General features: G+C 43.6%; 2 protein-coding genes and 1 long non-coding RNA gene across 6 annotated transcripts; 1 reads left to right on the top strand and 2 right to left on the bottom strand.

Annotated features, from left to right (window-relative positions):
* Window positions 1-287: 287 nt before the first annotated feature.
* On the top strand, window positions 288-23,159 carry CG31663 (uncharacterized protein). Of its 3 annotated transcripts, NM_001272955.1 has the most exons (13): window positions 288-456; window positions 1,097-1,801; window positions 5,177-5,299; window positions 6,593-6,756; window positions 12,241-12,694; window positions 14,403-14,802; window positions 14,871-15,301; window positions 15,403-15,547; window positions 15,630-15,781; window positions 15,993-16,309; window positions 16,552-16,836; window positions 18,941-19,048; window positions 22,767-23,159. In NM_001272955.1, the coding sequence occupies exons 2-13, from the start codon at window positions 1,654-1,656 to the stop codon at window positions 22,938-22,940; spliced, it is 2,901 nt and encodes a 966-aa protein (NP_001259884.1). In that variant the 5' UTR covers window positions 288-456; window positions 1,097-1,653; the 3' UTR covers window positions 22,941-23,159. The 3 variants fall into 3 exon arrangements, with proteins under 3 accessions (NP_001259884.1, NP_722738.1, NP_001245843.1); NM_164444.2 differs by lacking the exon at window positions 288-456 and having other exon boundaries at window positions 1,096-1,801; NM_001258914.2 differs by lacking the exons at window positions 288-456; window positions 18,941-19,048 and having other exon boundaries at window positions 1,096-1,801.
* lncRNA:CR44075 (long non-coding RNA:CR44075) lies at window positions 8,257-9,075 on the bottom strand. Its single transcript, NR_073690.1, has one exon. It is a non-coding gene; the product is annotated as a long non-coding RNA:CR44075 (long non-coding RNA).
* Window positions 10,736-11,965, bottom strand: CG7295 (uncharacterized protein). Of its 2 annotated transcripts, none has more exons than NM_001272956.1 (1): window positions 10,736-11,965. In NM_001272956.1, exon 1 carries the CDS (start codon window positions 11,854-11,856, stop codon window positions 10,939-10,941), a length of 918 nt encoding a protein of 305 aa, NP_001259885.1. In that variant the 5' UTR covers window positions 11,857-11,965; the 3' UTR covers window positions 10,736-10,938. The 2 variants fall into 2 exon arrangements, with proteins under 2 accessions (NP_001259885.1, NP_608628.1); NM_134784.2 differs by having other exon boundaries at window positions 10,812-11,965.
* Window positions 23,160-23,180: the final 21 nt, after the last annotated feature.

The raw sequence follows: 23,180 nt of genomic DNA, 5'->3' as shown, positions 1-23,180 counted from the left end.
GCTTAAATGTTTATGTGGGAGGTTGGGCCGGGTCAGTGGGGCGTAAATATTCCGAGACACGGCGAAAAATCTGCTGAGAATTGGCCGGTTGTCAGGGCACTCATATCTGGTAATTTGGCGCCCCGAACACGTGCTTTGATCCCAATTAATCATTCGATATGAATATGTAATTTCCCTATCTCTAATGAGTTTTTCCCTCCATGTGCAGGCGCTATCGAGGAATATGCTCGATTTTGGTCAGTTCAGTACGGTCTTCGCTTCGGTTTGCAACGCTTTGTATAAATTTATAGAAATCTTCGCTAAGGGAAATGCATGAAACTTTTGCGATACTGGCACAATTTTCCCGTTCAAAACCGTTCAAGAGTCCCAGGACAGCCATCAGTGGAATTTTCGAGTGGAGAGGCGATTATTTCACTGCCTTTGAATACGGCTGATGTTGTTGAGTTGTGAGAGAACGTAAGGAAATACAAGTTTAAGATCATTCTATCAATGATTAGATCCAACTAGCTATTTTTTTGAAAAATTATCATTTTTCACTGTGCACTGTGCTGCTCTCTCTCTCTCTCTTTTGGTATCTTAACCGCCTTAATCCCCACAGCGTTCAAAATCTCGAGGGGGTGTATCTGCGCATCTGCGGCACCCAGCCCCTCCGGTGGGCGAACCTTGGCCTACCCAGTGATCTTTCGCCAGCCTCCAGATCCCGGACCACCTCGATCCCCGGGCTGCCAGTCACTCTGGCGGAGATCGCGACATTGTCGCACGTCAGCCGTCGCTCAGGTTTCGTTGGCTTTTATCTCCATTCAAGAAATCCGGAGACATTATCTCTCGGCGATCTTGTCGCATCAACAAAACACCAACAAGAAGAGCTCGGGATCGGTCACCAACACAGCGAGCGACGCTCCAATTTAAGTTAGAATCACCATCACCATCATCATTATGATCATCAGTGTGCTCTGAGATCCGGGGGATATGGGATCTGGAGATCTGTAGATCTGTATATCAGTCTATCTGTAGATCTGCGTATCTGTATATCTGTGTATCTGTGTATCTGGGGATATAGCTGAGAGGTTGATAAGACGTTTTCATTTTCCTGCAGCTCAGTCACAAAGCGAACGGCGACTGGAAAAGTTCGAGCGGCAAGCCAGGAAGGAAAAATCGTGAGCGAATAGGGAAAGTGTGGAAAGTGAGCAATTGAAAGGAAAATCCCAAAGAGGAAACCTTGAAAAGTGCGGGGAAACGGAAAAGCTAATTGAAAACAACAAAGATCAAGTATCAGAAGTTGTGAAAAACCAAAACCTAAGCAAACAGTGCTCTGTGATTTAGTGTGTAATATATGATATATGTATATATATGCATATTTATACATACAGCGACAACAACTAACTGGCTCGGTCTGCCTGGATGATCACAAATTTCAATTGAATTTAATCAAAATCACAAGAAAAAGCCAGCGAGAGAAATCGTAAAAGGCAAATAAACTACGGATTTAATTTCGAGTGCCTGCCATGTGTTAGTCTGTGTGCGTATCTGTGTGTGACCGAGAAACTTAGATCGGTGGCAGTTTTTCCCGCCCCGCTGGCCGCTTTTTATTGAAACGAACTTCAACACAGTCCACGCACAGTCTATGCAAATAGCCGAGTGTTAGTTGGGAATATGGGGAAAATGGTCAGCGAGGAAATGGCCACGGATCCGGTGGTCTCGGAAAAGGTGGAGCTATCGCGATTCGGAGAGTTCTGCCAGCGGCGCGGCATCAATCCCAACTTGATAATGCTGAAGATAACCCTTTTCGTGATGTATGGCGGTGAGTAATGTGCACAATGTATCATTAAAAATCAATTAGAAAACGTTCTTATCACCGTTTTTCATCCAACTGGCAAAGAATCAAAAAAAAAAAAAGTCACGACGGACGTGCGGAGTTGGTCAGTTACCCATGGCCATTTCCTAGCCTTTTACAGATATCACGCATACGACACGTTGACTTCGGGGGTTTTGTTGAGCTGTTAAAGAACTAAGCTGACTCAGAAGTAAAGTAACTTATTCTAGCCATTGGCTTGTTTTTAGAAAAATGTGTTATACGCAGTAATAGTTACTAATGAAAAATTGTTTTCTTCTGTATAAGTTCTTCATAAACACTCGCTTTTTATAGAATAGTATAGTATATCGATTGAGTCTTCTATTTAAATATCACCAGTTTCAAGACAGAGGTTTTTCCCTGAAATATTTATAGATATTCCCAAAAAAAAGAACGGCAACAGTCAGTACAGTACAGTTTCGCTTTTCCATATCGCTGGAAAATAAACACAAACGCAGCAGCTGGAAAAACGCCGAGCAAAGTCCGGGCAACCGACTTGTTTCTCTGGCAGTGAATCTGAATTCATTATCACACTCCACGAAGCCCCTTCTCCGAAATGTGGTGAAGCGGGGGGGAGCAGGTCGGAAGTTATCAATTAGGCTGGGGAAATATGTAACACATTTGTATAAATTCAGTTAGAGTCCGATGCACATTGAGCAGATTTTCCCAGCGTGTGGCAATTAGGCATTCATAATGTGTGTGCGCCTCTGTGTGTGTGTATGTGTGTGTGGGTGCGTCTTTTGTAAATAAATCTAGCTTATGAGATTTAAGCTTGAGAAAGGTTTACTTTGATTCGCCTTGGACGAGTGTGTTTGTATCTTTGAATGTTCATATACGAGAGTGCCTTCGTTTTCTGACCGTGCGCCATTTTCTGAATGCTTTTTCTGGCGGTCAATGGCAAAAAGATTCTACTGCCTACCCGCCCCTTCCTTTGTCTTTCGCACATTAAGCACGGATTGTCACTAAAATGAGTATTAATGCGTTTTTTATTTGGCTAAAGTCGGGCGGCAGATTCTTTTTTTGGCATTTCTTGAACTGTCGTCCCGCTTTTTGGGCAGTGCAAAGTTCACAAAACAATTTAATTGGCTTAGATAAAATGTAATTTAATACATTTCATTGGCTAGACAAAGGAGTTGCCCGGCATATTTATTACTATTTTTGTGGCTTCAGCTTTTATATTTCAGTGCCATTTTGTTCGTTTTAAAATTTAATTCCGATTGGAGAATTATAATTCAAGGCACAGCAAATACAAAGCTTAGAAATGACTACAATGAATATTTGAGATTAATATTGGTCCGATGAAAAAAGTTGTATGGCTTTTTCAGAAAAATAAGTGTACCTTCAGCGTGATGGTCACAGAAAAAAGAGATTTATTATTGAATATGAATGCATACACATTAAACTGTAATTAGTTGGTGAAATGTGCCTTTTGTTTGCACAAGAACCCATTGCTGATTTAATTAACTTCATTTCATTATTTGTTCAATATTGATGTCGATTCAATCGGTATGAATTGCGGCCTTTGTTCTTTTGATCTTTTCAACTCATTTCCGCACGCACATTTCATTGCGCACAAACTTTATAAGTATAATTTGTTAACAAATGTGTGGGCTCTGAAAATAAGGTCTTACAAATGTAAGGCTTAATTACGCGAATTGGATTGCAAGTTTTTCGTGAGCTTGCTTTCGTATCAATCAACTTTAATTTCCGAAACGAAATTATCAAGTGCAACGGTTGACCCAAATGTAAATTCACTTTTCACCGGTCGATTGGATCCAAAAATAAAAGCAAGCGCAAAAATGAATCGCAATTAATAATTCTGGCAGCACATCTCGCATTTGTCTCCTCCAGCTGCTCCCTCAAAAATTCGCAAATAAAGTGCAATATAGTTGCAAATTGCATAGATGGCTCGAACGTGTTGCCAAAACTTTGTGCCAGCGAAAAACGGAATAATAATTATTAAAGTGCGTCGGGTGGAGGGGAAGCATTTAAATGGGCAAAGGGACATTAATTACGAATGACAGTGTGGCAGGAACAGATCCCGACCGAACGGAACTGAGCGAACCAACTTTGCACGGACGGATGCACAAACAAAATTTTTTTTTTGAATTAATGAATTATAGCTAAGGAAATGTTATTATATTATTTAGAACTTCGGCTGGGTATCATGTATAACCGGGATAACCTAAAACTGCATAATTTAATGTACACTTAGTACAGCTTTTTTGGCTTTCCTCAGTTTTGCACATTCTTTTCTCTCTCTGTGTTGAAAAACTCGAATGAACATGAATGGCGGCCGCCGAGCAAACAACCCTGACATGCATGCGTTTCCGTTTCCGGCGAGCGAAAGGGAAGAATCGGCAGGGGCAATACGAGCAATTAATTGTTATTGCATCGGGCAAACAGAAGCAGCCACACGCACACACACACTCGGCGTATTATTGTTAATTATCTGAGGCGATGCAGGAGGAGCTGTAAAGCGAATTCAAGCCGCCGTTCTCGAAGGCCGCGTGTTAAGTGCACTCCTTCAACAAACGAATTTCATTTCATTTCATTCAGGACACGCACTTTTCCCACGCGCACACACACACACACACACACACGCACAGATACTTACGTGCCCGGCATCCTTGGCGTGTTTGCATTCAAATTGGTCAAGGCTATGGAATGAAGTGGTGGCCGGGCCAAATTGGGAATTTGACTGCTGGCCCGTTTCGCCCAATTTGCCGCCATTATTTCCCTCGGTTGCGCCTCCTTTTTGACTGCAGCCACGTGACGCGTTAATGTTCATAAATTATTGAAATGCTGGGGATTATCTGCGGCCCGTTTTCGATTTCAGTTCCGCCGTGTCTCTTCTGGCCCATTTTGAAGGCCATGAATAATGCGATTTATGTGCCATAGTTGACTTAAGAAATTACACATTACAGAATTACAAGATTTTTTCATAGTTTGAAATACCATACATATCATATACCATACACACCAAATTCGTTGCTTTAAATAATATACCTTGCTAATTTAATGAATCTCTTTGTGTCATTTAATTACTCGTTCTATGCAATAAGTAATGAGAATGACATTGTTATTAAATTGAAGGGGGCAATGAGCTTTTTTTCTACCCATCATCGAATTATGCATTTTGTGGCCATTCTAATTTCCCTTCCCCACTTGACCACATTTTGCCAGTACCTTCGGTTGGAAACTCCATCACTGCGTCTTAGCAATTTCCCCTCTTTTCCATTTCCTGTCGGTGATTAAGTTCTGTTCGTCAGCGGCAATAATTCGCATAATAATATAATAATCCGCACTTTTTTGTCCTTACAGCGACCTCATCCCTGCTGCCTTACCTAACGATTCACATGCAGTCGATTGGACTCACGGTGGAGGAGATTGCCATCATCTACCTGGCCCTGCCCTTCACCACCTTCCTTAGCCCGCCCATAACAGGTGAGTGGATCGGGATCGGCGGTTAATTGTCTTAATGCACTTTCATTAGCCTGCTGCGTGGGTTTTAATTAAAAGTTTGCTTTGTTTGATTGCCCGGGCATGAAAACGAGAGCAAGAACCAAGGTGAAGCCAAGCGAGATTAGCCGAGGAGTGCAGTGCATTCGCTTTATGTTCGTTATTAAAGTCAGCACTTTAAAGGAAACACTAAACCTGCTAAACCGAGCATTTGCCCAAGAAAATTGTGAAAATCAATCGATTGGGCCTATGTGATTTATTTTCAAATATCCGCGATGCGCAAACATATACATATGCATATATTTATATTATTTATTCAACCGCACAGCGGACATTTGATTGGTTTTATCCACCCTCGGAGCAGAATTTTTTCCACGCCCAACATTTTTTAGGCCACTTTTCCGTACGAGTGCGAATAATTTAATTCACTTGCAGTTTAAATGACAATTAAACAGAGTTCTGTTGCTCTCCTCTGAATGTCTGTATGTGAAGTGCCCCCATCGTGTGGTTGGTTGGTTGGTTGCACTCTGCTCCTTTTGTGCAGCGCGATTCGTGCGTTCTTATTATTTGCTTTCGCATTTTAAAAAATGCATTTGCGGTATGAAATGTTGGCGACAGCAAAGGTTTTAAACATTTTATGTGGACACTCGCTGCAGACAAATGTTGTGGCACAGAAAGTGGGGGTGTGTGGCAAGTGCATAAAGCTGCTCGAATTGCCGCGCATAAAAACTGCGAAAAAATATAAAATGTGCGCTAAGTGAAAACGCTCTCGTAAAGTTGCGACATCAAAATTTCGATCATCCAACTTGCATTATAATCGCGCTTGATAGTCGCATTTAATGGCATTGGAGGCCATAAAAGTGAAACGAGTTCGAGATGAACGAGCGAATAAAATGGGCAGCAAGGAGTTTGGAAAGTTTGGAAATGAAACATAAAATTTGAAGTACTTATAGTAGTAATAATCATTGAAAGTTTTTAAGCTCTAGCAGGAGATTTTAATATATGTGTTTCCCGAATAAAGCGCGGCGGGTATTACTTTTTGTGTATTGACAAAACGCTGGAATGTGACAGCTTACTCGACTTACTCGCCTCCTCGGTGTGGCAAATCCAACTTAAACCGCATTCGAGCTGCCAGCAACCAATCAAATGGCAGTCAGGTTGCTTTGAGCAGCGAAGTATTGGATTTACACGCCCGACGATGCAGTTTCCAAACGTCTTACAGCAATCTCGCCTACGTTTTCCCGTACTGATGCCATTTTCCCCGACTCCCACCCGCAGGCTTCCTCGTTGACAAATTTGGCAAATACAAACCGGTCGTTGTGATGAGTCTGCTCCTGAATGCGATTTTCCACCACTCGCTGCTCTTTATTCCGCAGCAGGAGATTCCGGGCGTGGTGCCATCGGCGTTCGTATTGAGACATCCAGACAGCGGCGACATCGAGGTAAGTTCTTCCACTGCAAAAATACTCCAACTCCATCTACTTAATATGACACTTTAATATCTCAACAACAGCAGCATGAAACTTCACAATTATCGCATATTTAGGCATGTAATCAGAAGCAATTAGTTGCACTTATTATGATTTCACTACCCTCTTTATTTGCTGTGCACACTGAAGACTGATGAAACCGTCAGCTGCAATCGATTAAAGCACTCCACCTTCGTTTCAATCAGTTTGAATGTTTGGCGATGACTGTAATCTGCTTAGGGTGCTGCGGTTGAGGTGCGTGGGCAAATATCTTTAGACGCTTGTTTAGTTAAGAGCTAAAAATGATGTGGCTGCGGTTTTCCAACCTCGATTCTCGCAGTTTTCCCCAGCGGCGAAAGTTCCCGGATGCATTATTCTGCTGCTTCGGGGAAAACAGCTGTTGCGCTGTACGATTTTAATGCGCTTATTTCACGGTTACCCTGCATTTTCCGCACCCACTTCACCATTCTCGAGTTTAAACCGCTCTGCACTTTTCTGATGACTTTAAATGCACATTGAGCAAAGTATCAGTGCGGAAGTGTAGTTACTTGATGTAATTTAATATTTAATGCAAGCCCAAAACGTTTAAATTACCGACGATTAAAGATTTAGCGTGTAGCTCTCTGCGAGATTTACTTCTAGTATTAAACGAAATAAATTCACATTCTGGGCAGCTGTAATTCAAATTCAACTCTAAGTGTGCTATATTTTGAGGAGCCAAGAGTATTTTCAATGGCAGTTGTTGCGTGTGAGTTGCCAAAAATCTTCGGCATCCCCTTAGCCATTCGAAACCGCTTTTAAGCCCTCTTTCCACTCCTCACAATGGCCTCACTTCAGTCACGGCACGTCTCTATTTTGGAGGGAACGCAGGAGCCAGCGATGCGGCAGAGAACTACATAAAAGCCGGCATTTATTCGAGGCACTGGCAACATAATGTTGCCACATGCAACACACCCACGCCAACACTCCACGCACAAACACAACCACACAGGCGTAAAGTGTCTGGGTGTGTGTATCTAATGCGTGCACATTGCCGCGTGGCGCGATTCTGTGGAAAACAGCGAGATGCTCCGTTCCGTTTGGTAACTTCCTGCTGATTTCTGCGCTCCCAGCAACTTGCCACATGCTGGCGCACACACAAACGCACACGGGGCGGATACGCAATGCGACGATGTGCGCACGTACACAGAACAGCGCAGCATTACGTATACGCCGGGAGCACCAGACTCGGCGGTTATTCCTTTATTCTAGTGACTTGACATTCGACAAGGGAGGACGAAGGAGCTCAATAGGTTTAATTTAGTTCTTGGCCAGTTTACAGTTGTAACCCGAAAGAAGTCAGGGGGGTTTTAGTCCAAAAGTTGTCTTCTGATAAATTAAGCCTTTTAAACCTACAGATAAAAATGTACTTACTTTAAATCTGTAAACAATCTGCCATTTTTTGTTCAGGCGAATGTGAGAAAATGTATTTTTCGAGTGCACATGTTTTCTGTCACCCTGCGAGTGCAGCAGCTGGAATCATCCCCTTTCCATATCCTTTTTTCCCGTTTATGTTTTTTTTTTTTGCCTCTGCTGGTTTGGTTCCGCTCCTGGTTCTATCTGCATTTGTGCATAAATTTGCGTCATGTAAAATCATCGAAATAAAGCAAATAAATGTCATGCCATCTGCGAGGGTCGGCGGGGCTAAGGGTTATGTATGTATGCCGTAGCAGAATTTCTGTGATTTCCCCCAGCGTTTCCTTTTTATTGATATCGATATATGTGTGTGCCCGCTTTATGCTTATGATCGTATCAATGCAAACGACTCTGACTCTGGCTTTGGGGCTCCGATGTTATTGCGTGTCCTTCGGGTCCTGTGGGTCCTGTAAGCCGGTCAGATGTGGCATAACAAATTTGAGTACAAGCTTTACGGCTGCCAGCAAGAGATTTCGGCAATGGATGTGCAGATGTGGAGCACAGCCATCCACGAGGTGTTCGACCGAAGTTCAGCTCCGTTCAATTCCCCTGATACTGCATTCTTTATGGAGTCAGCAGGGAGAGACGCCTTACGCCTGACAGCCTGGACCTCACACCTTTTGGCAATTGCATTCGGACACAAGCAGCTCTTGAGCACTGGCAGCAAATTGCAGCAGTCGCAGGACTGCAGGACTACAAGAGTTTTACATAAATCGAATTATGGACAAGAAGGCGGGCGGTGGAAAGGGGCGGGGCCATCCGCATGACTGGGATATTATGGTAAAACGAAGCCGAAGGGCCCTTGCGCTTGAGAGCGGGCCGAGGCTAAACAAATTCGAATGGAAATGGAAAATAGAAAATGACAGCAGCAGCAACGCAGCCTGACAGCCAGCAGGCGAATGGTACGCATTAGAAACAGCTCACCAGAAGCAACTACAAGATTTTCCGAGTGGGGGAGATTTCGGGGCTCTTCTACAACTTCTAGACGGTGGCAAAAATCCACTTTGGCCGAGTGCACATCAGGTTTACAAGCACTAACAGAAAATCTTGTTATGGTAAAACTAAATAATTCCCTCAATTTCAGATGTCTAGAAGTAATTGAATGACACAAACACGGAGTAGTACTTTTTCGTCATGGTCGATTCAATTTATGCTCCTCCATATTCTGCTAGCTATTTTGCCATCGAATAGGAAAGAAAAACATGTGGTTTCTTTGGGTGTGTAAAAGTATTTTTGCTAGTATTAAAAAACACACGTTTTTGTTATTTTAAAGAGTAGCAGAAGGTGAAAGCGAACCTACTTAATGTTAGACAAATGTATTTTCCCTCTGTTTTGTTGTGCAAAAGCTTATGGATTTTTCCGAGTGGTAGTGTGAGTGTTTCGTGTCCGTGGCTGTGTATCACGTACATTTATCTTAGTGTCGTTTTGCTAGCACTTAAGCCGCACTAAAAGACCAACACGAATGCACACTCGCACACACACTAAAATCTCTCTAGTGCTCACACTCACAATCACGCAATCGCAGTCGCACTACAGCCATTGCCGTTAGCCATAATGAAACGCAATGGAACTGTTATTTTGGGGGAGATTCCGGGTCCTTGGTCCTTGGTCCTGGCTTCTTGGTCCTGGACGCTTGGCCCTTGGCCAAAGGACCCAGCACTCGCCTCATTTCACGAATGTGTGTGCCTGAACGATACGCACACACACGCATCCAGTGGCGGCCAATTCCACCCAGCATGCTGCAGCATTCGCCACTTGGCACGGGCGTATATTGAATTTGTATTTATGATGTGCCCATAAAATACAATAACACCATTAAAATGGCTGCAGCAAGCAGGGGAAGTGCCGAGCTAAAATGGTCGAATTCGCAATACCCTACAGTCTCGCTACATTGATACATAAACCAAGGCTTTCTGAATAGTAGCAAACATAATTACACTCATGTGTAATGCATAGTTCACCTTTGTAAGGATACGAAGACTGAAGTTTACGTACCCCTTGTTTGCTGTGCACTTTGCTGGCAAACGCATCTTATGGCTACATTTGTGTTCACTCTGCACGTTCCACGGACATCAGCATCCTTGGAGCAGGAGCAGGAGTCTCATGTAGCACATCCCGTGTCCTGTTCCACTGGCCATGTCCTGTTGCTTGCGGTTTACTATTTTATGCCATTATAGAGCCGAGTTCGGTTTGCCGTTTGGCATAAATTTATTTGGCATCGACCGCATCGACGACGACGGCAGTGAACGGAAATTACCATTTTATTATTGCAGGCGGGCGCCCAATCAACCCGCCCCCTGCAGCCCTTCGCAGAGCCTTATTGAATTCGCATTAAAATTGGTAACGGATATATGCGGGAGCACGAACACATAGCCGCAGGGCGTACACTGCGAGAAAAATATTCACAAGAAAAAAAAAACAAAGAGAACACTAACACCACTGACACGTTAACCCTTTCATTACATAGCAATACATTAAAAATCCCTATTAAATCTTTAGCTATACATGATTTCGGAATGCGCATAAAGCATTGGTTACAGTGTAAGTGCTGTGAATGCAGATACACATAAAATCCGAGAGGTATTCATTTGTGCTTGTGTTATTACGGCTAAGAGCTTAAGTTCATATATGGGGGCTTATGATGGGTTAAGTGCCACTTTTGACTGGATTTCGATGGGCGGCGTACGAAGATGAGGATGTTTAAACACTGGCAATCATCGTTACATCTGTGTCATTCCATATGGTGTCGTTAAGAGTCCCATCTGTTATGCTTTCATTCTTCCTGGGACTGGCACTGGCACTACGATCCCCCTGGCCAACTTCATCCCAGGTTTCCTCATCATCCACATCTCCTTTATTCTCATCGTCATCTTCGTCCTCTTCTTCGTTCGCGCGATCATCGTGACCTGGTGGAAAATCATAAGCAGTGCGAAGAGAATCGCAATCAGAGTTTATGGGATCATCTGCTGTGCCCAAGTGTAGCTCAGGGATTTCGGGAATCAGAACCTCCAGTTTAGAATCAAGCTCGTTTGCCGGCTCTCTTTCCGGCTCCATCTTCTGCTCCTCATGACCACTTTTATCATCTCCCTCGCTTGATTCTTCAACTATTGAGTCCATTTTATCCACAACATCAGTAGTCAGATTTTTCTTTTCAAAGTCGATAAGTGTACCAGCCGGATAGAAGAAGTCTTCCAGAATCATTTTCCATTCCTCGAAATTGGAGTTAGTGTCACGCATTAAGAATATGGCTTGTTTTTTTATGAAATCCGAAATTTCGGTTCCCGTTAGCTTGTCATGCTCGCCACCAGGCCCAAAAATATGCTCGGCACTCGAGACATCGAAGATCACTTCGTGGAGAGCCACCAAGTAAATTTTATCCGGATGCGCTGAGTTGTATTTGGCCAGCTGCTTCCGGTTGAGACGAAGTCCAGTTAGTGGATTCGGCAGCTTGCGATGACCTTCGTTCTCGTAGTCCTCATCGTCGTAGGTTCCACGCTGGCGCCTGGTATTCATATAGGCCACATATCCCAGGACACAGGTCAGCGCGATTATGACGTAGGGCGAGTTGACCACTTCGCGAAACTGGATGCCCCACGACTTGACCGGCACAGAGGACATTGTGGGTTTCTCAGCTTACAGGGTTGGATGACCTACCTATAGCTTGGCGAATTGGTACTGAGAAAACTAAAGGGTGACAGCGAGAAGTGTGTTCTGAAAGCTTACTGGGTTACTTTTAAACGGATAGGGATAGGGATAGGGATAGGGATAGGGATAGAATGTCGCAGTAAATACCTTAGCAATGTTTTCACATATCCTACCGCTTGGGTGCAAATACAATGAGCCAAGCTTACTGGAAGCTCAAACAATCGATGTAAAGAATCCGAGCAAATGTTCAGGGATGCATGGAGCCTTTGCTATCCCGCACTTGCACAAATCCTTTACCCATTTCTAATTTCCAATACATTCTCTTGTCTCTTTTTTCTCCGGCATTTTACTCCGCAGGTCTGGTGGTCGCCGTGTCCGAGTCGTGAGTGTCCGGAGGAGCCGGAGCTGGAATTGGCCGTGCATCAGTGCGTCGACTATTGTTTGATGCAGGAGCAAGTTAATCCCCAGCTTTACACGAATACCCCGGCGTATGATGTGCGCCCGGCAGCCACCACGTCCACCACGCAGAGATCCCAGCTAACAGCAACCACAGCAAGGACGACCACAATGGAACCCTCCTCGGAATCGAGCTCATCGCCGGCCCCAACCACATCGACCACCACATCGCCGGCGTCATCATTGCCAGCATTATTCGCAACGCAAACGAGGAGCAGATACCAAGAAGTACTTAATATGTCATCGACCATGTTCCCGCCGATGTCCCAGTTGAAGGACGCGTTGGAGGAGGGTGTGGAGCCCGGGCAGTCATCGTCAGCCGAACTGTCTGCCATGTCCATGCAGGGATTGAATTGTAAGTGACGTGATGAACCCGTCCACAACGGACTCCCCTTGCCCGACCACCGACTGACCACAGCGTTATTATCACGGCCAGTTGGACGTGCACTTCAAGAAACTCTAGGCAGATTGTGGTATTCAAAAACACATTAGCGGTTCTTTCATTTCATTCGCTCCTTATATTATTAAGAAATGTCCTAATCATTTCATGGCCTGTTTTTAAACTTGAGTTAAAAAGTATCTAGATATTTTGTATCCAAGTGTACTTTGCAAGTTGATTCTATGTAGTAGCTCCTTTGTTCTTCCAGTCAGTTTACTTGTTGTCGACTTGCAATTCTCTCCTATCCTCCCCCCACCCATTTATTGAAGTCCATAGCCTCCGTTTGTGTCCGTGTCCGTATCCGTGTCGATGTCCGTATCCCTGTCCGTATCCTTGTCCGTGTCCATGTTCCTGCCCCTGTCCGTGTGTGTTTTACTTTTATTAGTTTGTTTTTCCGTCTTTTGTGAGCTGCCAACCTGCAGGGCGGGAGCAGAAACCGAGAACAACTTGCACCATAAAAGCCAAAGACCGAGTCGACTCTCTATGAAACTACAAGAAATAAGTATAATTCAACCTGTCGAGTGCGTGCGAGTGCGAGTGCGGTGGCTGGTGGCTGGTGGTTGTCATTAAAGCCTGACGTTTTGTGTGGAGCCAAAGTTTACGGTGGAACTTTTTCCAATTCTCCGAAAAAAACTTTACTGAAAGGCGTTTTTATTCCGCATTATTAAAAGTGGGCGGCAGCCTGTCACTAGATGGGGAAAAATAGACAGGGGGAAATGAAAATATTTCCAATGGAGATGGAAAAGAGAGTGCTTTCGCTCGGGATAATATGCAAGGTAAACAGTTTACTTTGAGCAAGGAAGAGATTGTGATGATGACTACCTTAATGGATTAAAAATTTCATTTCATATAACAAATACATTTAATAGTGAAAATTGAATGTATTTTTAGCGACAGAGTAGCTAATACCAAGAAATTATTTACTTTAGTGCAATGATAACATGGAATATTTTGATTCTTCAATCGCATTTCGCGAAACAATCCATCAAACGTGATGTGATGATTAGAACAAGTGTCATCCATTAGCTCCAAAAAGACCAGTGATTCCCATACTCCCAGAAGTGCGAAACTAGAACCATCTCATATTTATGAGTTATACCTACAACAGAAGTTGGCTAAACTCTCCCCTGCACCATTTCACCCAAACAAATGTCAGGAGAGTCCGAAACTTTGGCAATGTCCTGGCACGAAATCACAATGTGGGAATTCACGAATGGGGGCACTACAGCAGCAGACAAAAGTGCATAACTAACTAAACATGATGGCATTACACTCGGGCCCCACTCTTGACACTTGGCACAATTGGAAATTGGTCATGCATGGCCGGCGCAGGATATCACAGCCCAGGAAACACCAGGAAACAACTGGCAGTCAGAGCCAGAATCCTTCTCTTCTCTCTTTTCTCGGGGGCGCAGTGCTGAGCCGGAAAAAGTGCAAAAGCAATTTTACTGCCTGTCTGATTATGTGAAAAACTCAGTCTAACACAGCGGGGGAAATGTGAGAAGCAAAGTCTTACAATTATAACACTGATACAAAAATACAAATGGACTTGGTTAGCTCTCGATAAAGAACAAAGAACTGACTTAAAAATCAATAACAATTATGAATTTACCTTACCCCACAGTGACAAACAGCAGCCAGAAGAAGTTGCTTTGGAGCAGTTGGGTGCACTCGGACAACGACGATGCCACCTACTTCATGCTGCAAATGCATCCCGATCTCGCCGATCCCACCGAGCAACTGGGCATGGAAATCGAACAGGACGCCAACGAGACCGTCACCGACATCCTGCAGAGATTCGGTCATGACTACTTGGTCAGGGGTAACATAAACCTCACCGACATGGACGATCTGGATTTGAGATGCGGCGGCTTGGTTCGCCGCACGAATATGACCAATATTGCATCTGGAGCCGTTGAGTGCATGATGCAGCGTTGCACATTCACGTTGAATGCGCCGGAAATCTGTCCGCCGGACTACAAGGAGACCGATGAGATCATATTCTGGGTGTACTTCTTGCTCAGGTGAGTTTAGAAATCGGCTAGGTAGATTTTATTCTCACTGTCATCAATTCGGTCTGATTATATTCCAGATTTTTGGCCACCACGATGTTGTCCGCTGGAGTAACCATCATGGATCCAATTGCCCTGACAATGATTGAGAAGTACGGCGGAGACTTTGGACGCGAGCGTCTGTTCTCCAGCATCGGAATGGCCATATTCTCTCCGATTACGGGCATCATGATTGATTATTCCTCGAGGGGCCTGGGATACACGGACTACTCGGCAGCCTTCTATACGTACGATGTTCTGCTGGTGATATCCACGATGTCGGTACTTATGATGCCTCTTGGCGAGAAACTGCCAGCCGACAATGTGTTCCGAGATCTGTGGAATCTCCTCAAGATGCCCCACGTGATTGCATTCATTTGCTTCCTGTTCGTGCTCGGTAACTTCTGGGGCTTCATCGAGAGCTTCCTGTTCCTGTACCTCAAGGAACTGGGTGCTCCGAACTACCTGCTGGGTGAGTTTAATATCGAAGTTAATATTCCGCACATTAAAGCGGCATTTTACCGCCTGTATGACCTGGTTTAACTCCCATTTACGACCGATTTCATTGTCCAGGCATCACCATCACCGTGGGCACCGTGAGCAGTATTCCCTTCCTGTATGGAGCGGAGAAAATCACACGGATCTTTGGGCACGTTAATTTGATTATCATCGCGTTCTTCTCGCACGCGGGTCGCCTGGTGGGCTACTCCTTCATCGAGTGAGTGCGAATCCCATTCGGCATTCGGCCTAATGCAATTCCAAATTGAATTTCCCTTTTCCACCTTCTCCATTCGATAAAGGACTGCCTGGTGGTGTTTTCCGTTCGAGGCCATGGAGTCGTTATCCTGTCATCTCATGTGGGTGGCTGCGGCGACCTACTGCTCGATCCTGGCCCCGAAAAGTTTGCTGGCCACCCTGATTGGTGTCCTCGGCATGGCACATTTCAGTTTGGGTAAGTAGCATCGCCGGCTTCACGATTGTGCACATGCCTATAGAGCTAAATATAAAGAAAATATGAAATATGATGAAAAATCTATCAACACATCGTTAGACAAATATTTGTTACATTATTTAGCAAAATTATTGGTAATTTTTATCGGTGTACTTTCCTAATGAGCCTCTTTGCGTGTATGTAATCACATTTGGTGTGTCTGCAATTTAAGGTCGCGGCAGTGGCAGTTTCACTGGAGGACTCCTCATTGGTCAGTTCGGCACTCGAGATGCCTTTCGGTACATGGGCCTGCTGGCGGTGGTCGGAGGAATCGCCTACGGTCTGCTCCATCTGATTTGGCTGCGGAAATTCGATCATACCACGGAGGAGTCCGAGGAGGAGGTCGAGGCAGTGGAGGCGGGAGAAACGGAGAAGCTCACCGAACCCGCCACAAAGGAGCAGGGCACTTCGATGTCCTTGGAGCGACTGAGTCTGATGATTAAATACAATCAGATTGGCAGTTTGTCTTCGCTGCCGCGGGGATCGCGGGTGAGTTTTGGTCACCGCATTAATACAATACCTCTGTCAGCTGGAAGGATAACTTAATTATCAGATACATAATTCAATGTGACATGATTGAAAATTTAAACAATAGGCCAACGGAGTTAGATCCTTTTTGCTAATGATATTTGGACCAATATTCATTGTGTGCCAGTAACCAGTTTTTCGTGCCATTATTCGGGTAATGATTTGGCAAGAAGCGCTTTTTAAATTGATTTTCCCTGCTGCAGGCCGATATCCATGACCATCTGTCCGTGCGACGCAGCAGCTACAACGTGGAGTCCTTGAGGGGGGTTCCCCGGCACGGGAACATCGGGAGCGCCTCCAAAGTGGATATCCTGCGCTCCGCGCTGGAGATTAATCACAAGTCCTCGAACAATTCGATGCTGAGCAAGGCCGATAACAAGACGTCGAATCAATCATTGGGTCGCAATCGGGCCGACAGTGCCCCGAAATTGAATCACAGCAATCTCAAGAATATTTCACAGCCCGCCTTGGAGGGCGTGGTCCTGGAGGTGAGTAAATACCTCCTCAGGGTCCTTTTTCGTCCTGTGTGTGTATGTTGCTGAGTGTGTGTACGTGTGCGTGGGCGATTCTGCGTTGGAGTTTCTCCCTGATTGCTGTCAATTGTTTTGATTCCTGTTTTTCCACGGTCCTATGTTTGGTTTTTAAATACCCAACATCTGTTGCCACAATAACTTTTTAGCTGCCGCGTGTCCTTTGTGCCGGGCCGTATCCTGCCTCTGGTTTTTGCCTTGACAACCGGAAGCGGGGGCCAACTGCATCCGCCTCGGCTGCGATTCGCACAAAATGCACTCAGAAAAAGGGGCGATAGGGAACTAGGAAAGTCTGTAGGAAAGAGGTAGGTACTTATGTATATACAAAGTGGTTAGAAAATATATCAATTCCATGTGGTATAGCGTGCAATAAGTATATTTTGTTTATTTTTGGACTCTGGATTATGTATGTTTAAAACTTTCATTTAAGCTGCCAAAAATAATCCCTAGAAACGTTGGTAGCTTTTTCTGCAAGTGAACTCCATTTAGAAGCAAGTGGGGCACTGAAGAGGCGGTTGTTTTGTGTGTTTGGCATTTGGTTGCCTTTGTCGAACGGTCGTTTCTTTTGATGCCGCTCCAGTGGATTCGATTTCTCTCCGGCTTCTCTGGAGCTCCTCCATTCCGGCTGCCGTGCAGCTCGAATTCGAGCCGGGCTTATTGGTTTTGTTTTCCAGACAAGCATATTCGCCGCTGGCCACAAATTTTTCGAATTTAAATTCCGAGCAGAGAGTAGGAGCTTTTAAAACCCAAGCACAACAAGAGGCTTGCAGGTGAAAATCGAATTGGATTGCAGCTTTTAAGAGGGGGGGTTATGAAACAGTAGTCTTTTCAATTTCAAAAGCAAAAACTTAGAGCCGTTTAAAAAGGCTTTTCATCATTTTTGTGCTGAACACAAGCTAACCAGATTTTCCGCCCAGAAATACTGTGCCTTTAGATTTGTACCAAAACTTTATTTAGTTTGCATACTCAAGTGCGCCTTTTCAAGAGATATTGCCATTATGGCTTAAACATTGTAATTTGTTTCCGAGCCATCTGGCCAATGACACTTATTTGCTAGATACCTACTGGCAAAATCTTTAGACATTTTTAATAATTTATGGCGAGCACCAACTGGCAGCCCCTAGCTGCAATTGCAATCGAGCAAACAGTTTCATCCGAGCCATCCTTTAATTAAAAACTTTCCCATGATATATGTCCGGCAATTGATTATCCCCCCACCGCACTTCCCAATCCCATTCCCCGAACCCTAACTCTCACAATCCAGCTGCACTCTCAAAGCCGCTTGTCAAAGTTAATTTCGTAATTAATTTTCAATGCTTTGAGGCGAGGCTTTTATGGCAACTAGGCAACCATAATTCAATAAATCAAACGCTGCAGCTGCAAGGGAACGGGAGGGAGAAAAACACAACAAATTAATGAATTTATGAACAAGACAAAGTTTTCCCTGGCATTTGCTCTTCGCTTCTGCTTTTTGCGAAGCATTCCAATGCGAAACAGACCAAACTGACAGTTTTGCCTCCACACATCACTGGACAAGAAAATGGAATGAAACGAAACCCAGCCCCAGAAGAACAGGAGCTCACTGCAGTGTTTTAAAAAAAGCGGGGGGATGTAGCCTCTCAGCGGGGGGCAGATAGTTATAACACTAAGCCAAATGAAAAGTAACAAGTAGGAATGATATAGATTAATTGAAAACTTGAAAACCCTATAGGCATTTATAGCAATGTTATAGATATTTTGTTAGGTAAGTATAATATCTAACTGATTTGAGTGGTAGTACTTGCATTCGAGAACCTTTTTTCTCTCTGTGCAGAAGAAGGCGCTTGCAAATTGCAGGCCAGTTCGGTTGCAGAATCCCGAACCAGAACCGAAACTTCGCTTTGTGCAAAATAAATTTGCCAAAACCAGGGAAAGCTGAGAGCTTTCTATTCGATTTCCGTGTGTGTGAGAAAGTGGCTAAGTGTGGGTGTCTGCGAGTGTGTGTCTGTGTGAGTGCATCTCCCTTTACTATATGTGTGGATAATATATGCTATAGCCAAAAATGCCATTCGCATACAAACAGGGCGTGGAATCAACATTTTTTCCCAGCCGCATGAAAAAGTATCCAAGTGGTTTGTTAACTTCAATACCCGCTGTGGATTTATCCGTAATACCCAGCTCCATGTTAATGGTAATGTACAAGAATCCAACAAAAAAACAAAAACGAACAGTAAAAACCAGACATAGTCTGAAATAAAATGAACCGAAAGCATGCAATATCGAATGCAGAATTACCCTTTGCTGAATGGACAAGCTATTGTACTCAAATTATTTTGGAAAAGAGTTAAGTAAATCTCAGCCTTACAATATCGCCGAAGAACATACTCCATTTTCGCCTTTAGCCAAATGAACTGGCAATAAGTTTTGGCCAATCGATGCGACCCCTCGGCAAAGGGTAATTCGGCACACAAACATATGTAACTGCAACTGCACGGCATGTCCTGGGTCCTGGGTCCTTGGTCTTTCTGGCATCGCTTGTTCTGGGATGCAGGCGCCCGAAAGCATGCAGCACTGAATGCGAATAAACAGAGGCCATGGCAGTGGCAAAAGCAGCATCACTCGCCAAGATATTGCGCTAGTGCACTGAGAGAATTCGGGCACTACCAACCAGAGATTCATGTTATTATTCAGAATGTCCAGAAAAGCTAGCATCTTCCATTTGAAATGAATCACGAAACTAAGTGTGGTTTCAAGTTCTTAGATAGGCAACTACGAATTTCTCTTCGTGTAGACATGCTGGAAAATGCAATGGCATGTACAGCTCTCAGTGCAGCTTTGTTGGTTGCTTTTCCGAGGGGTGGTTGGGTGCTGAAAAATGGCTGGCCGGAGGAAAAGGAGGACGCGGTGGCTCTGGCGTCGCAGTTTGCCAAGCCATCCGGGCATTAAGTTATTTCGTTGAATTAAAGCCCGCACTTGCGCCATTTGACTTTTGGGCATCACTTGTTTTTATGTGCATAACCCACAATCCCCCTTCGAACCCCTGGAGCCACATCCTCGCTGAACGCTTAGTTGAGTTTAGTTTAATTTTGCACACTCGTCGAGCAATTTGAGCTCGGTTCCTCACATCGCCTCACAACCCATTTGGCATTTGTTTTTTTGCTCCTTTAATGCTAACAATTTCAGATACATAGTGCTCCTTTTTCTATGCTCCCATGCCTTTTTCATGCGCTCTGATTTTGTTTACGTTTTGCGCCAAATGATTTGTTGTTGAACCTAATACAACTTGACAAAAAGGAATAACAATGGCAGCTGCTGTAAAAAAGCAACAATGTTTATTTTCCCCAATTTAAGGGGAAGGGTGGCAGGTGTTGGGGGTGGGGGAGTGCAAAGAACAACATTGCCATAGAATAAACAAACAAGCCAAAAGGCAACGTCTGTTCGAATGTGGCAAATGATTTCAAACTTTTCAATCGACCGTGGTAATCCATTGTTGGAAAATCAAACATAATTAAAACTATAATAAGTATGCATAAATATATAAAGGAAAGCGAAAAAAAGTAAATAATATGAACACAAGTGATGTGTGATTTGTAAGAAATAACCTAATTGGAATAACATTTAGTGAATCTTCTGATATAAAAAAGTATTAAACTATCATATACTAAATCGCATTGCTTAATTGAAAGTATTCGAACTTCAGAATGCTTTCACCATGGTTTCGAGAAAGAAAAGCACGAATGAGAGGAATCCCAATCGAATGCTCAATATTTTAGCATTGCCAAAGGATGCTGTGTGTGTGTGTATGTGTGTTTTGTACACATGTGTGTGTTCCACTTCCTTCTACGATTTCCGGATTGCTTTCTCTCTTCTTCAGCTAGAGCTAGGAAAAATGCCAAATGCCACACACACACACACATGCAGAGACTTTTCTTTTGCTTTTCCGTTTTGCGCTGGCATTATTTTTATTTCGTTTTCCATGCGAACGATTTATTGATGTGTGAGAGGAGAACTGGAAGTGCACCAAATACAGAAATATTTATGGGAATGATCGCCAAATGAATGCCACGTAATTCGATGCTGTTGGCCATATTTGTCACTGTTGATTTTGGCCAGAAACGACTATGTGTACGTAATCGTAGCCCTCCGTCGAGGCCAATAACATCTTCAGCATAAAGCACAAAAAGTGAACGCGAAATTGCGCGTAAGTAATGCCCATTGTGAGCGCCTTCAAAAAGGACACAGGCGGCGAAAGGGGGGTTAAAATGGTGTGTATATATAAAAATACATATATGCGGAAGGACCAACTCGAAGGCAAACAAAGGACTGGAAACAAAAGCAGCGCAAAATGAACTGAACAGGAACATTATAGAAATTCTTGGCCCTCATTCTCTGTGTACACACAGAAAAATACACAACTTAATACAAATATTTGCTAATCTCTGAGCCCCAAAATCGTATTAGCATAAAATAATTTATGCAGGAGGTATTTCAATAGAAACTACGAACAATGTTGCTATCTGAAAAAATTTGTTGTTCTTAACATAACTAGAATTTGTTGAATTACATTGCATTTTAGTAACTTTCCGTGTGTACTTTGTGCTCTTTCTCCATTTTCCTTTGAGTTTCCTCTCTCTTTTTTTTACCACACATGCCACTTAAGATGCGCATTTCTATACAGAGGTGCACTTGTTTGTGTGCGCCAGTTTGTTGGAAAACTTTTGTGCATTCAACTGCAAGGCCGGTGCATATTCCACCCACCTCGCCCAAACACTTTTTTAATAAAAAGCCAAACAACGAGCCAACTACGTTCGATGCATGGCGAATTATCGAAAAAGTTTGATGACGCGGAAATGCCTTTCGACAATAAACCAAAAAGTGGAAAAAGGAAAAACACCAGCCATCTCCGATGCAACTGCTGCAGTTTATTCGTTTATTCGTGCATATGCGAAGCGAACTCAGCCGGAATGCTTATGGAATCGAGAATTGAGTGGGGGGTAAAATGAAAACATCATTTGAAATTCGAATGGGGAGCCAGGGACCCCAACGAGGAAGGAATAGCCAGCTGAAAAGTCCGCTAAGGAGTTATAGGGCAATAGCTCAAAGGACTGAAACCATAGCAACGGTCCAGAAAAATTTGGTTATGTTCCATCAGGTATAAATACCAAATCATTAGATATAAACGTTTAATAAACTGTTTTTTCATGGGTCTTCGAGTAGAAACCACTATATGCCATCTAGTCAGCAAACACGTTCGTTTTGCGGGAAATCCATACGAGCAGAATATGCCGGGCATCATCGAACTATAACTCTATTAAATGTGATTTATCGGCCACTTAAATTTCATGTTCAAACTCAAATTAGCATGCATGTTGATTATACTTGCGCCCGCATGTGCATGAAAACCCGTTGAGGGCGCAAAGGGAAAACTAAAAGCAAGTTGGGCGGGTAAATTGCAAATAGCACTTTACACTGCACTACACAAATGCGGCCACAATTCGGGATGGTATTCATCCGCTGCCACTTGATTTTAATTTTTTTTTCGGCGCTTATGCTTTTATTTTGTTTGAATTGGTTGGTTAATTTTTGTGCTCGTTATGGAATTGGTTTTTGCATGCATTTTACCTTTTTAATTGCTAATTGCATGTGTGCGAATAACGAGAGGATGCAAGTGTGTGGCTGTGTATTCAACTTAATTGCAGCAAATACAGTGTGACCTTAAAAAACCGATTCACTCGAATAAAGAGCTGAATTTATATGAGCTCACTTTTCTGGCTAGCTAAAAATCTGCTGTATTTGGCATGAGCACACGTTGAAGTACTTACCGTATTTACTCAGCATTTAGCATGATAATGCCTACACACTATTATTTCAAAGTCATTAATCCGCCTATTTACCTTCGCATTTCATAGGACCAAGAGGGTCGCAAGGTCATTCCGGAGGAGACGGAGTTGCACGCCTCGAAAACCACCGTGGATTTGGGGGAGGATAAGGCGGAATCGACGGCACAGCAGCAACCGCAGGCAAATGGAAATGGGAAAAGTCCACCGTTGCAGCAGGATGATGAAAAATCCGATGCCACTTGATGGACTGCCAACCCAATTCTCTGACCTGCCACACGTGGCGTATGAGTGATATTAACAAACCGAATGCGAGATAAATGAAGAGAAATATGAAATTGATAAACGAGAACTATTGTTTAGTTGTACATGTGTGGTTTATGTTATATAAATGTGTATGTCTATGTATAAATTATGCAAGAAGTGAAAAACTGAATAAACTAAAAACTGTTGAAAACACAATCGAATAACATTTCGCATAATTGT

The sequence above is a fragment of the Drosophila melanogaster genome, chromosome 2L, assembly GCF_000001215.4.
Source record: "Drosophila melanogaster chromosome 2L".
In the NCBI taxonomy this organism is placed as follows: domain Eukaryota; kingdom Metazoa; phylum Arthropoda; class Insecta; order Diptera; family Drosophilidae; genus Drosophila; species Drosophila melanogaster.
The sequence above is the reverse complement of the archived record's forward strand: the minus strand, read 5'-3'. Positions and strand labels throughout refer to the sequence as shown.